Consider the following 15,536-nt stretch of genomic DNA (forward strand, 5'->3'; position numbering starts at 1 on the left):
TTTTACAATAAAACGACCCCCTGGTTAATTAAACGACCCGCCTGGCTTTGCTATGCTCCACCCACGAACCCCACTCTTTGGCTGCGCGCTGGGGAGCCCACGCTAATAAAACCAAGCGGGCCTCCCCGGGCTATTGGATGGACTCGCGGTCTGAGCCCACTGCGCCCTCCCCTTCATTCAGCAGAGTCCCAGCCAGACCCCGCTCCGCTCTCGCGCGTGGAGGCTCGCGCGCTAAGGGGCGCTGGGGGAAGCGGTGCACGCTGTCCTGACGAGCGCCGCTGCAAAGCCTGGGCCGAGAGGCGAGCTACGGGCTCCCTCCCCTGGGCTCGCCCCAGGAAAGGCTCCCCGCGCTCCCGCTCCAGCAGCCGCTCAAGTTCAATCAAACTCTGCCGCGCCCCCTGCGGAGCCCGCCCCCCCCCTTCTCCCCAGCCGGGTGGCTCTCTGCTGTGCGGCGGGCCGGGGCTCACTCTGCAGGCGCGCCGCTCCTGTCGCCTGTTCCCCGGCGGCTCCCTGCAGCGGTCCTCCCCACACCATCAGCCCTCGCCCCGGCCCGGCTGGCTGCTGCGGGTCATGAGCTTCTCCTCGGCGCCGGCTCCTTTCGCCTTCGCTTTCGTGTTGTTCCTGGCCGCGGGGCAGTCGGCCCCCAGGAGACAGGTGAGTCCGTCCGCGCTCCGGGCAAGGCGCCCCCACCGGCGGGGTTAGCTGCGGGCTGCGGGGGCTCTCGGCGCTCACACACCCGCTCCCTGCCCCGGGTATTCGGGGACCCAGCTCCTGAGGGAGTCGCTTAGTTACGGTTTCTTCCCAGTTGCTTTTGTGGCCCCAGCCTCGGAGCGGCGCCTTGCTGGGGGGGATGTGGTGTGTCAGTGGGAACGGGCTGGTGGGGGGCTCTGCCTTCAGTCCGATCCCTTTGCTAAACTGCCTGAGAGTACACAAGGAGTCAAGGGTCCTGCCCTGCATATGGCACCTGATCCCAGCCCAGGGCTGGCCCTAGACCAAATGATGCTTCCCCCGGCCCCATTTGTTAAACTTTTAAATACCTTATTTGTATTGCATTTGTAGCCCATTTCATGACTTTGATGCATGATTTACATGCATATTTTATCTCTGTCATATAAGATGATAAATTTCCTTTTTGTCGCTAACAACAAAAACAACTCCCCGAGCCCAGTGCCCCCACGCGCAGCACCCCAGATGGTCGCCTGCCCCTAAATCCAACCCTGTCCCAGCTGCTTGGTGCCTCGTGGTTCAAGAGAAGCCACTTCGTTTCCTTCAGCTGTTGGATGGCAAGGAAACCTGACCCCTCTGCTTCTTAGCTCAGTTCTGTCTTATTCATCACCCCCTTGGTTTGTCCAGAGCTGCCTTTCCATCAAGTTTTGTACATTCTTCCTTGTGACTGTGTGCATTGGGATGTGCCTGGGCTCACTGTCCACAGACCTAAGCGTGGCTACTAAGGAATGACTGGGAGGAGGATGGGAAGGTGTGTGTGGAATATTCTGCTCTGTTATCCAGTGGAGGAAAACTTTTAGCTGTCTCGTGGAGCTTGTCTAGCAAATTGGACTTGAAACAATTAAATAAATTGTAATTTGCACCTCTAGTTATTTTGGTGCTAGTCTCCGTGTGGACACTCTTATTTCAGATTAAGAATGCCAGCCCTATTTCAGTGTAATTTAAGTAGGTAACAAAATTGATTTAAATTATATTTAAGCTTGGAAGGATAATTTTTTTATCATCTGTGGTGTTCTAGCCATGTTGGTCCCAGGATATTAGGACTAGTCTACACTGGCAATGATAAAGCGCTGCTGCGGCAGCGCTTTAACATGGCTTGTGTAGTTGTGGCAGAGTGCTGGGAGAGAGCTCTCCCAGCTAAAAAAATCACCTCCATGAGGGGCGTAGCTCCCAGCGCTGGTGCACTGTCTACACTGGCGCTTTACAGCGCTGAAACTTGCTGCGCTCAAGGGGGTGTTTTTTCACACCCCTGAGCGAGAAAGTTGTGGTGCTGTAAAGTGCCAGTGTAAACAAGCCCTTAGAGAGACAAAGGTGGATGAGGTAATATCTTTGCTGGACCAACTTCTGTTTGGGGAGAGAGACAAGCTTTCTAAATGCCCCAATAGCAACTATGTAGGGTGAAACCAGACAATCACTATGGTCTCGAATGAACTCACACAGGAAAATGATAAAAGACAAAAACACCTTATCACCTGTGGGTGAACACTCTTCACAAAGTGATCACTGTATATCTGACCTATCAATCCTCATCCTCAAAGAAAACCTGCACAGCACTTTCAAAAGACAAACCCGGGAGTTTAAATTCTTACTTTGCTAGACGCTAAAAATCATGGACTGAATAGAGAGACTGGATTTATGGCTTATTACAAAAATCTGTAACCCCCTAGAAACCCCTCCCAGTTACTCTCCCCCCCACTTCTTTTCCTCCCTAGGACTGGAGGGGTGTTAACAGACCACTTCACTTTGAATGGTGCCTTGTAATATGTATTAGACTAACTCAAAGCTTAGGTCATTATGTCTAGACTACGGACCTTACAACGGCACAGCTGTGCCACTGTAAGATCTCCCGTGTAGCTGCTCTTTGCTGGCAGGAGAGAGCTCTTCTGCCAGCACAATTAAACCACCCCCAACGAGCGGCGTTAGCTATGTCAGCAGGACAGCCTCTCCTACCAACATAGTGTTGTCCACACACACCAGCACTTTTGTTGGTGAAACTTATGTTTTTTTTCACACCCCTGACCGACAAAACTTTTACTGTAAAGTGCTAGTGTAGACAAAGACTTAGGCTTTTACAGTGCCAATTGAACGACTAAAGTTCACAGGTGCTTAAGCCCCCCCCCCAAAAGACAAAAGTTTTGCAGCGGCAAGTAGCAGTGTAAACGGCTCGTTGTCGGCAGAAGCGCTCTCCTGTTGACAATGCGAACCCCGCTCGTAGGGGGTGGAAGTATTTTGTCGGCAAAAGTGACGACAAACAGCGTTTACACTGCTTGACTTTTAGTGACATGGGCATGTCAACATCGCCATGTCGCTAAAAGCTGTGTAGTGTAGACAAACCCGTAGTTTCCCAGACCTGAAGAAAGCTTGTCTCTCTCACCAGCACAAATTTGTCCAATAAAAGATATTACCTCACCCACTTTATCTCTAAGATTTTTATCAGTAAGCTTCAGTAAACATCGACTTCACCATACACACACACACACACAGACTGATGAAAATATATTTCTGTAATTATCAAAATGTACAGATAAGAAATAAGTTAAAAAAAGTAGCATCAGAACTTATTAGAGTCTGATTTAAGGTTATTTACTTTGCCAACATCACAAGCCAAAATACATCATCCATCATTAAATAACTGTTGTCTGGCTCCACAAACAATTTTTGTAACTGTGAAAATGTAAATAGATAAAAATGCTTAAACAGAAGCATTGATATTATCCATTGAAATTTATAAAAGAAATCAAATTCTGCCAAGTCTAATTATATTGTAATAGGTCACTCTTAATCTGATATACAAGTGCCCACACACAGACTTGCACCAAAATAACTAGAGGTATGAATTGCAACTGATCTAATTGTTTCAGTTCCAGGTTGCATGGAGATAAATCCTTAATCTATCTTTATAGGCATAATGTAGTACTCCTATTGTGACATAATTGAAAAATAGCTCCTGTTCAGATTGTCAAGAGGCAGGATAGGAACAAGTGATATTATTACCTTATTTGCACAGTCCCAATGGTGCACTTTACAGATAAAGAAAAAGAAGATCCAGGTCCTGACAAGCTTGCAATCTAAATGGGGTGAAAGAGATGTAACAGAGAAGTAAAATGACCAAGTTAAAATCTTGTTAGTCCCAGAGTAACTCTTTATTCCACCCTACTCCTGGATTAAATATATGTTTATGTTGTGATGTGAGCTAAATTAAACCATTAGCAGGTGATGCATGAGAGCAGGGCTGGATTGATAGCGGTGGAAGGTCCTGAAAGAAGTGAGTTTTACAGAGGGATGTGGTGGAGAATGAGACTGCTTGAAATACTGAAGGGTTTGGAAAATGCAAGTAGGAAACTTTCCCTAATGGTGGCACTGTGGCACTGGGCCTGTGATATTTTTTTTTTCTTTTTGAAAAAGTGTAGCCATTATGTTAGAGACCTGACAATTTGACCTGATGCAATGTTGTCTTCCTGAGTCTTCAGTCAAATTACTCTAGCTTGTCTTCTGGCAACAGCAAAGTGAAGTGAGTGAAGTTCTGTTTGGTTTTGCTGCTGATGTTTAGAACGCTATGTGCAGCTGTGAAAATGACAATCATGTTAATCTCTCTGTTCCGTGGAACAGCTCTGAACAGTAGTTGGGACAGGCTCTGGAGCTAGGCGCTGTGGTAGACACGGTGTAGGCAGGAGCTGCGATATGCGGAACTCTGAAAGTATGGATGAGGAATTAATAGGATGCAGAATAAAATGAGGCAAGTGGTGGGACAAGAGAGCAGGAAATAGGGGGTGATATTATTGAAGTGGTGGACAGAGTAGATTACTGCAGCATGTTGAAGGGATGACAGAGCGGGGAGGAGAGGCCGGGGAGAAGAAGGCTACAGTAATTCAGGTGACAGAATGAGGGCATGTTAGCAGTGGGAACATAAGGGATACAGTTGGTAAGAGGTTGGATGGGTGGGAGAGGACATGAAGATGAGATTGTGAGCATTCATGATAGGGAAGAGAGTGGAGAAGAATAGAAGTAAGGAAGATGCTTTGGGATGGAAGATGTATGCATTTACCGCTACTCAAACTAAATGTGGGGCTTTTCTTCAAAGCAAGAACTGAAAGCTCTGTGCAAAATAATTCTCTCGCCACCCCAGCAATTGGATTATCCTGTCCATTATTTAAGATCCCCCTAATGAAAGGCTGTATATAAACACAGAGTGTATTATGACTTTCCTCTGTAATCTGTAGTAGCAACTGAACTTCAGTTTTCCTCTCTAATCCTCGTAATTTTGATACAGTACTTGGCTGCTGCCAGCATGTAGTACAGGATGAGGGAATTTAGTGCATAACTGCAATACTCTGAGAAATTGGAGAACTTGTAGTGCCACAGGGCAAGACTGAGCTTGTGAGCAGGACATAGATGGTAGAGAAGCAAAGTGAAATGTGTGACTCCTGCAGAATGAGTCGGAACAAACTCTCATTTGGCTGGAAAGAAATGGGGTCAGTGTGGGAAATGAGGTATCACTGGTTTCCTCTTGGTTGCCCTTCAGTTTTTATCTTAGTAATATTGTCTATCAAAACATGCATGTTAAAAACTTAAGCCCTATTGGGACAGACCAGATGGAACCCCAGGGCAATGCAGGCTATTTCCTGTTGTACACTTCCTCATGCTATGTCCAGTTCTAAATGTCCACAACCATGTGGCTTTCGCTGTTTTCCTTGGCAGACTGTTCCACTTCCTAATATTTTGCTGCCATGAGTCTTTCCTGATTGATATTCAGTGGAAATATCCCCTTTAACTCCATCCCATTACTCAATTATTTTATTTTGGTAGTGCCTAGGCACTGACTGAAAAGGGGTGCCCGTAGAGAGCTAGGCATTGTACAGACACAGAGTAGTAGGCAGTGCCAGTCGCAAAGAGCTTATAATCTAAATAGACAAGACAGACACAGGGTAGGGAGACTGAGCAATGTGATGGTGGCAATCATCATGGCAGTGCCATTGTTTATTTTTTAAACTCTTCTTGGTTGGGGTTTTGTTAGGAGGGGATCAGATAAATGACAAGATGAGACAGGAAGGAACAAGGGGGGGGGTAGCGTAGTAGAGAACAGAGAGGAAGCCTGTCCACTACCCTAAACACTTTCTCGCCATCTTATTCTTGAGACCTGTTTGCTTTTTTCTGTGGCATTGAATGTAGTGAAACAGTAAGGAGCTGGTACTGAGCTTCTACTGTGAGTGGCCACTTTACTATCACGTACAAGCCTGCACCATCTAAAGATCATTGTGGTCTGAGCAGCTTTGTTTTGTTACAGATTCATAAAGTCACAAATAGTTTGTGTCCTGAGTCCTTCAAAGACCTGCTTCTCTCCCCAGATAAAACCAGGTGAAGCCAATGGTCCTTTAGAGGGCTGGGGGCAGGGCATCTTCGGGGAAGTGTCTTTGACTCTGGCACACACTTGTAGATTCACTAGAGCCCAGATTGGGGGGAGGGAGTGGGGACAGGGACGACAGGGCAGGAGGGTTATACTGCAAAACCAGGCTTTTTTAGGGAGGGTCTTGGACCTGGACACTAGTTCTCATTTGTATGTATTTGACAGATGCTCTCGATTCTGGGCAGGGCTAGATCAAAGAAATGAAGTGAGAATATTAAGCAAATGTCTTGTGGAAGCAGAAGGGGAAACTGTGGCACTAACATTAATCCTTTCCATCGTCCTTTTCAGTCAGTGATTCTGCACTTCCACCCATCCTGGCATCTGTGTTTGTAACATTTAAATGTGTTGTTTGTAAACTCCTGGAGAGATGCACGTAAACACATAGTGTAGTTCAAGTGAAAGGTTACAGATCTTGTTCTCTTCTCTGCTCTTACTCCTGAGGCTCCTTTATACTGAAACAGGCAGGCCTGCTGCGTTAGTAGTATCAAGCTCCACGTTGCCTTAGTAAGTCAAAACCGTGCACATGGTACCTGTTGTTCTGCAGCTCCTGGAATTTCTAAGCCTGATGTCTGGCTTGGAGGACAGAGCAGCAGCTGCTCAGCATCAGTATGGCTCCATGAAGCGACTGATAGCAGGTGCAGAAGTAGTTAGTGCTCACCACTCATCCCCCTAAAGACCACCATTGAAACAATGATCCAACAGCTTGCTAACCCAGTGAGCACCATCCATCTCTGCTTTAACTACAGCGTAGGTTTCTAGTAGCAGGTAGGTTTTATGAGCATCCTCTCTCTAAATCTTGACATTCCACTGGCAGAGATGCAGCTTTTAATGAAGCTATTTAAAAATTGCATTGGGATTTGATTTGGGCAACACTTGATGCAAAAATCCCAGTTGTGCACTTGCATGAGTTCCTGTGTTCTGTCACAGTCACATTTACCTTCCCTCCCTGAGAACTGGATAATGGGTCTTCCCTTCTCCCTGAGGATAAGTAAACTTCTCTGATTGCAAGAGACACTCCTGCCCGCTGCTGGTTCCTGGATGGATGAGCTAGTCAAAAACCAGTAACAGGGAGTTGGAGTGCATGGGCTGGAGATGGGGGAGGGTTTCCAGGAGCAGGGACAAAGTGCAAGACGTGCTCCTGGCAAGAGCCTTGACCAACCCTGTCTCCCCCTTGGCCAGAAACACTTCAGTATCTACACTAGTATTTTTCTTCAACTCTCCCACTGCAGCCTCACTAGTGCGAGCAATAGTGAGAGTGCTAGTGTACACTGGTAACCAGTGCCGTCATTAGTGGGGACTGGTCTACAACTGTGCTTCCCTAGTTGCTACCACCAGTAGAGCTACATGCTGGCAGTGCAACAGTGGGGAAGTTTTGAAGAAAAAGGCTAGTGTGGACCAGGCAGGGTGGATAAAAATGTAATGATTTTTAAAATGTATCTTTTTAATTTTAAATTTGATTTTTTTTTAAAATTTAAATACAAGTTTATTTTTTAAAAATCAACCTTATATAAAGGCCTACATTTATTATAATCTATTAAAATCACTTAAATTAAATACAAAAATAATATTAAGCAGTACATGTTTGCTGCCAAGTAATAAAGAGTCAGACCACTGAACTGATGGAAGTCACTGACTAAGCACCTGGAACCAGCATTTGTTGAACTGCTAAACCATTGGTAGCGAATTACGCAGGTACAGGGTATATTTTCTTCATTTAAGTTTATTCAGCTAGTTCAGTTCAATGGCTAGATCATTCACAATAAGAAACCAATTAAGAGTTGAAAAAGCAGGAAAACTTGTTATCCTCTTCCAATCTATAAATAAAAACTAGGCGTGAGAGGATGAGGTATGCTAGTTCTAAATCTTGAAGGGCATGGTGACCAGAAACAATCAGTTCAATTCACTAATTACAGATAATACTACTTTTGTTTAATAAATCAATTTGTTTTACATGCAAAATATGTTTTGATAAACATACTTTTTTCTTGTGTCCAGCACATTTAAGGTAGTTTTAATTAATGTAAACAAAATGTTTTTTGTGAATATGTAATTGAATTGGAATATACAAATACAGCTTTAGACAAAAATCACAATTTAATCATCATCTAGTAAATAAGAAATGCATCATTTACCATTTTCCAACACAATAAAAAAATGTAAAAATTAAGAATCTGAATAAATGTAAGCAAAGCTATATAATTGCCCAAATAACTGACTATGATTATAGTGTTTCCTCCTGGCTAGCAAAAAGAAGTTAACGTTTAGTGTAAAGGCTATTTTAGTTATAAACCAATAGATTTTAATGGTTGCCAACCAGAGAGAATCCGCCTTTCTTTAGGAAAATAACTACAAGTACAGATACAAAATGCTATTAAAATCAATTATTTAATTCAGTGTTTCAAGGTCTCGGATACTCTTTACTTTCATGTCCTGTTTCTTGCCTATCTCTATCTAAAGCACCAGTTCCTGGTTGATGTTCCTCCTTGGAACCAGGCACTTTCTTGGGAGTTAAACATTCTTTCACATCAAAAATATTTTATAGAACATTTTTAGTCAGTATTAATCCGATGGCACTGTTACTTACAAATGACAAATCCACAAGTGAGTTAATGCATGGCATCCTGAAAGAGGGTTAACTGAAACCTTTATGCTGAACCTTAATGTATTCTGTATCTCACATTTTACAGAAACTATATTTTAGTGATGTTTTGGAGACTTTACAAAAAATTACCAACAGTATCTTTGTGCCATGAAGCCAGGTACTTAAGAACCACAAATTCAATTTGTGTAGGCCTCAAAGAGAAATAATTTACGTTTTAGAAATTTCTGAAATTGCCTGAAATAGTTTTTCTATTGTGACTTTTTAAAAAGAAACTCCTGATATCTTGGGTCCTACAAGGATTAGAAGCAAGTGCAGCGTTTCCTGTGGGAGATCTCGGAATTGCTCCTTTCTATTGCTATCTAACTGCTATTTCTAGTCATAATGAGTAGCAAGTTATTGTACTCTAAATTTGTCACGGGATCAGACCTGTATTTCCCATCCTGCTACTTGGATCTGTGTAATGAGTGAAAGAAGTAGCAAGTGCTTTGTATGTAAATTGACCGGTACTTAAAGCTGTTCAGAGTTGGACATGTTAGAAGTAGTCCTGTTTGAGATGAACTAGTGGGCAAAGCACAGGTTATAAATGTATGTTCTGCAAGGCTCTGCAATGGATTACATAGATATTGCCCTCATATATAGGAGGTATGTATTTTGGGGAAGGGATTCTTTCTGAATCGCTATGGGGAAATGGAGTTTTGATTGATGAAACCTCCTGCTCTGGGAAGAGGCTGTAGTTTCAGCTGCTGTATAGTTTGACTAAGCAAACTGAGTCTGAGTTACAGGACATGTGTCGGGGTTGGTTACTGATGGCTGATTAAGTTTTAAATGGTACTGTATCACATCCTGTTCCTGTGAGCCAGACTAGCTAAATGAAGCTTTAATTTGCTGTGTTGATGTTATGTCCTCCAAGTAGCTGGCTATTCAGCAGGAGCTGTTATCTCTGACATCACGGCATCTTTATTTGTTTATTGCTCAGGGCAGTCCTTGGAAAAGGGAATGTTTCCTTCTGCAATGTCCTAGGTTGCCAACCCAATGAATTAAAGTATTCCATCTTGTTGTGTTCAGTGTTTATAAACATATAATGGTTTAATAGAGACAGGGGTATGGAAACTTTATTAATAGGGTTGTCTCCATGCGTGTTATCTTGAGGCAAAGTATTAGTTCAATTAGTCTTAGGCTTAATGCAAGTAACTTTACACAGTGCAAATGCCTTGTTGCTAGGAAAACAAGGTGGGTGAGGTAATACCTTTTATTGGACCAAAATCTGGTGGACTAAAATCTGTTGAGAGAGACCCGCTTTCAAGCTACACAGAGCTCTTCTTCATGCCTGGGAAAGTACTAAAGGTATGGCTGTGCAGCAAAGAAAAATCCATGGCTGGCCCATGCCAGCCGTCTCGGGCTTGTGGGGCTTGGGCTTCAGGGCTATTTCATTGCTGTGTAGACTTCTGGGCTCCAACCTCTAGGACCCTGTGGGGTGGGAGGGTCCCAGAGATTGGCTTCCAGCCCGAGACCAGAAATCTACATAGCAATGAAACAGCCCTGCGATCCCAAGTCGGCTGGCATGGGCCAGCTGCAGCTTTTTCTTTGCTGTGTAGACACAAGAGTGTCACAGCTACATACAAGATTGAACAGATGGAATGTGTGCTAAGTACTTATACTAAACTAAGGGACCATTCAAGGTGAAGTGGCCTGTTAACACCCCAGTAGTTTAGGGAAAAAAGGGGGTTAGTGGGTTATAGATTGTTGTAATAGGGATACTGGATTTCTGGCTTAAGACTGTGACTTAGTATCTAGCAAAGTTATGAATTTAAGCTCCCAGGCTTGTCTTTTGAAAGTGTTGTGCAGGTTTCCTTTGAGGATGTGGCCTTCTAGGTCAGATATAGAGAGTGATCACTTTATCAAAAGTGTTCACCCACAGGTGATAGTGTTTTTGTTTTTTAATCATTTTCCTATGTGAGTTCATTATTGCTAGGAAAACTAACCTAGTCAACAGCTAACAAAAACTGCATCTCGGAGACATCCAGCGTTACCTGTTAGTGAGTGATGCTGAATTACAGCATCAAATAGAACAGTGTTAAATTCAGCAGCTTTTTCCTAACTCTGCTGCCCAGGGAAAGGCCTAACCTCAAGGCTTGCATTCCAGATGCTCTCTGCATATCCCACTTCTAATGTCTTCAATGACCGTACAAGAACACACAAACTTTGCCCAGTCAATAATATTGAAGGTGCTTCTTGCCACAAGTCATACTTACTTTGCATGCAATGGAGTAGATTGCAGCTGCCCTCATTTTAAATACAAATTTGCAACCTGAGATGAGGATAGGTCCTGATGTGATACTCCATCTTGATTGGAACAGCCTCTGCTCAGCACATGTGTCAGAAACTGTAGGTTGCACATCCAGGTCTAAGTGAGGGCAAATGCAGACTGCACTATAAAACTCTGAGCTGCATTTGGCTCCTAGCTGCACTGTAGCCATCCCTGATGTAAATATACAGGACAGGATATAAAGAGTACCATGAATTTTAACAGATGAAAATAAACTTTTAGAATGTGGGTGTGGTACCTTTTTCTATGCACACTGGTTGGGTTGCCTTGCTCTGTATTTCATGTGCCTAGGTTTGGAAAGCTTTGCATTCACATACCCTGAACAAGGAAATTAGGTGATCCCACTTTCAAATGTGCCCCATGGTGTCTTGGTCTGAATCTCCCTGGTCCCTGCCTCACTAGCAAAAGAAAAAGAAACTTCCACCCAACTCTGTGAGGAAAATGTCCAATATTTAATAGTTTGATGAAAATGGAGCAACCCATAAAGGTATTGCTTTGAGAGACTGTAATTCTAGTGCTGTAGGTAATCTCCCCGGTAAAGGCAAGCTGACTCTCTCATCAATTCTCCATTCTCTGGGGTTACTCTCCTGGTTATTTTCTTTCCATCTAGCTGAAGTTTGGTAAGTCCAGATGCAACTCCCTATTAGTGTATGTGTTTTGTCTCCATGAAAGTTTTAAAGATGTTACATTTTGAAGTATAGAGCAGCAACAAACACCTAATATAGACTTTTCATTCAAATAGAGCTTACTAGGATGGCCTTGTGAGCTACTCCCCCAAAGTTTAATCTTTCACTTTCATGAAGGTCCTCTGGTTCGGGATAGCGGTTGCACAGTGTAACACAAGTTTAGTTCAGAACAGTGTCATGAGTACAAACAGCTAAATAATGGCGGATAGAGAAACTAAGGGCATGGCTACACTTGCGAGTCAGAGCGCATTAAAGCAGCCCCAGGCACCCTAACTCACGACGCGTCCACACTGGCAAGGCACGTAGAGCGCCTGGCCTCCATGGCTAGAGCACTCCTGGTAATCCACTTCAGTGAGTGGAATAACTTTTGATGCGCCCCCGCTGAAGCGCCATAGTGCCAGGGTGGACGCCCTGTTAATGCGCTCTGATCGGCCTCCAGAAGTGTCCCGCAATGCCTGTTCAAGCCACTCTGGTCATCACTTTGAACTCTACTGCCCTGCCCTCAGGTGACCAACCATCAGACCCGCCCTTTAAATTCTCTGGGAATTTTGAAAATCCCCTTCCTGTTTGCTCAGCAAGGCGTGGAGTGCTATCAGCGAACCTTTCCAGGTGACCATGCCTCCACGCACCAGGTGAGCCCCAGTATGGAGCAATGGCGAGGTGCTGGACCTCATCAGTGTTTGCGGGGAGGAAGCTGTCCAGTCCCAGCTGCGCTTCAGCCGTAGGAATTACTATACCTTCGGGCAGATATCAAGGGACATGATGGAAAGGGGCCATGACCGGGATGCACTGCAGTGCAGGGTTAAAGTGAAGGAGCTGTGGAATGCCTACTGCAAAGCCCACAAGGCAAACAGCCGCTCCGGTGCTGCCGCCGTGACCTGCCGTTTCTACAAAGAGCTGGACACGATACTTCGTGCACCACCATGGACACTTCAGAGCCCAGTTCAACAAGGGAGGAGGAGGAGGAAAGCGGGAGTGAGGGTGCTGGGGAGAACGAAGACACCCTGGAATCCCTAGATGCATGCAGCCAGGAGCTGTTCTCAAGCCAGGAGGAAGGTAGCCAGTCGTGGCAGCCGGTGCTTGGAGAAGGACAAACACCAGAGGAGGTTCCCGGTAGGTGGCTTTTATTTTGGGAAGGAAGTTATTTGGTGTGGGCTCTTGGGGTGAGGAGGGTTAGGGCTGCATGCATGCCTAGATGCAGAATAGGGCATTGATGTGCTCTCTCACATCGCGGTAATCGGCCTCAGTGATTTCTTCAAAGATCTCATCCAGAAGTTTGGCAATGTGCTTGCGCAGGTTTCTTGGGAGAGCCACTGTGGTCCTTGTCCCAGTCAGGCTAACAGGTCCACACCACTGTTCCGTGAGGGGCGGGGGGACCATTGCTGCACACAGACAAGCTGCATATGGGCCAGGGCAGAAGCTGCATTGTAGCAGAAGACCCTCCATTGCTTCCCAGGTCACCCTCAGCAGTGAGATATCTTCCAGGACAAACACCTGTGGAAAATGTGGGGACAGTGTTCAGTATAGGGGCCCCCTGCAGCTGTTGGCTCTCCCCAAGGCACAGAAACCCAAAGGACAGTACAGCCGTAAAACAATCAGTCCCCCTTGACCCTGTGCTTACTCGCCATTTTGGGGCTCCTGTGGGTTATGTGCGCTCACTTTGGGATGGGCAAATTATGCTATTGTGTAGACTGTGCTTGTCCTTAAGTATGGGGGAATCATTGCTCTGTCTGGTGTGAATAATGCTGCCTCTGTTAAGTGTTGCATTTTACCTTTACAGATGCAACCTTGAGATCTCTGCTATCTGTCTCATCACTGGCCGAGAGGCTGCAAAGACTCAGGAAGAGGCCACGTAGAAGCAAAGAAGACATGCTGCATGAAGTAATGCAGCAGTCCCTTAACAAGAATCTAAAAGTGCAGGAGTGGAGGGAAAGTGAAAGGAGGATCTGACAGCAGAATGAGGAGCGCTGGCACAAAAGCGCGGAGCTCCGGCAGCAAAGCATAGATCGGCTGCTAAGCATCATGGAGCGCCAAGTGGACTCTATCCAGGCGCTCGTAGCCATGCAGGCGGAGCACTACCACATCCCCCCCCACCCCCGCAGTCCTTGTCCCAAAACTTTCTCTTGTGCCCCCATGTCATCTACAACCCACTTTCCCCAACATCCGGGTTCTTATCACCACCAGCTGCCTCCAGCACCTGTAGCTTCACCACCCAGCCCTGAAAACTACGACCCTTACCCACTGCACTCAACCCCCATCACCATGCAGTATAGCCATCCTGAAGTGCAGCACTCATTGCACAGCACTCCAGACAGGAAGGCTGAGTATGATAACAGGACATAAGCAAATCTGAGATGTACCGTCCCCACTCCACCCCCCTGCCCTTTCTGTTTCCCAAGCAGTTGTGTTTCTTTTCAATAAATGGATTTTTTTGGCTTTGAAAACATTCTTTATTATTGCATAAAGTAAAAGATACCTTAGCCCAGGAAAGCAACAGGCACTGCAAGTCAGCGTAGCAAACACAGATCCCTACTAACATTGGAACCACTGCACTTCACTCCCGTGTAGGGCACCAGACATTACTGGTGCCTTTCAGCCTCAAATTGCTCCCTCAAAGCATCTCTAATCCTTGCAGCCCCGTGCTGGGCCCCTCTAATAGCCCTGCTCTCTGGCTGTTCAAATTCAGCCTCCAGGTGTTGAACCTCCAAGTTCCATGCCTGAGTGAATCTTTCACCCTTCCCTTCACAAATGTTATGGAGGGTACAGCACGCGGATATAACCGCAGGGATGTTGTCATTGGCCAGGTCCAGCTTCCCATACAGAGAGCGCCAGCGGCCCTTTAAACAGCCAAAAGCACACTCCACAGTCATTCTGCACTGGCTCAGCCTATTGTTGAACTGCTCCTTGCTGCCTTCAACGCTCCCTGTGTAGGGTTTCATGAGCCACAACATTAAAGGGTAAGCGGGGTCTCCAAGGATCACAGTGGGCATTTCGACTTCACCTACGGTGATCTTCTGGTCTGGGAAAAAGTCCCCGCCTGCAGCTTCCTGAACAGGCCAACGTTCTGAAAGATGCATGCGTCATGCACCTTTCTGGGCCAGCCTGCGTTAATGTCAATGAAACGCTCATGGTGATCCACAAGCACCTGGAGAACCATAGAGAAATACCCCTTCCGATTAACATACTCGGAGGCTAGGTAGGCTGGTGTCAGAATTGGAATATGCGTCCCATCTATTGTCCTTCCGCAGTTAGGGAAACCCATTTGTACAAAGCCAGCCACAATGTCATGCATATTACCCAGAGTTATGGTTCTTCTGAGTAGGATCCAATTAATGGTCCTGCAAACTTGCATCAACACAATTCCAACGGTTGACTTTCCCACTCCAAACTGATTAGTGACCAATCGGTAGCTGTCTGGAGTTGCCAGCTTCCAGATTGCAATAGCCACCCGCTTCTCCACCGGCAGGGCAGCTCTCAATCTCGTGTCCTTGTGCTGCAGGGTGGGGGCGAGCTCATCACACAGTCCCATGAAAGTGGCTTTTCTCATCCGAAAGTTCTGCAGCCACCGCTCGTCATCCCAGACTTGCATGATGATGTGATCCCACCACTCAGTACTTGTTTCCCGAGCCCAAAGTGGCATTTCACGGTGGTGAGTATGTCCATGAATGCCACAAGCAATCTCGTGTCGTATGCATTAATCGAGTCGATGTCGTCGGAGTCCTCACTGTCAGTTTGGCAGTCGAGTTACTCCTTAAGATCCAAACGTGACGTGCTGGCGAGACTCGTCAGCAT

The 15,536-nt window shown here is 45.7% G+C and overlaps 1 protein-coding gene across 1 annotated transcript in view; it reads left to right on the forward strand.

Annotated features, from left to right (window-relative positions):
* The first annotated feature begins 12,667 nt into the window (after positions 1 to 12,667).
* The window catches only part of GLP1R (glucagon like peptide 1 receptor), an 84,093-nt gene continuing 81,224 nt past the window's right edge, over positions 12,668 to 15,536 (forward strand). Inside the window, exons 1-2 of the mRNA XM_065401474.1 lie at positions 12,668 to 12,857; positions 13,525 to 13,625. Of these exons, the coding sequence (XP_065257546.1) occupies positions 12,668 to 12,857; positions 13,525 to 13,625 (291 nt within the window). The remainder of the gene's footprint in view (positions 12,858 to 13,524; positions 13,626 to 15,536) is intronic.

The sequence above is a fragment of the Emys orbicularis genome, chromosome 3, assembly GCF_028017835.1.
Source record: "Emys orbicularis isolate rEmyOrb1 chromosome 3, rEmyOrb1.hap1, whole genome shotgun sequence".
Taxonomy (NCBI): Eukaryota; Metazoa; Chordata; order Testudines; family Emydidae; genus Emys; species Emys orbicularis.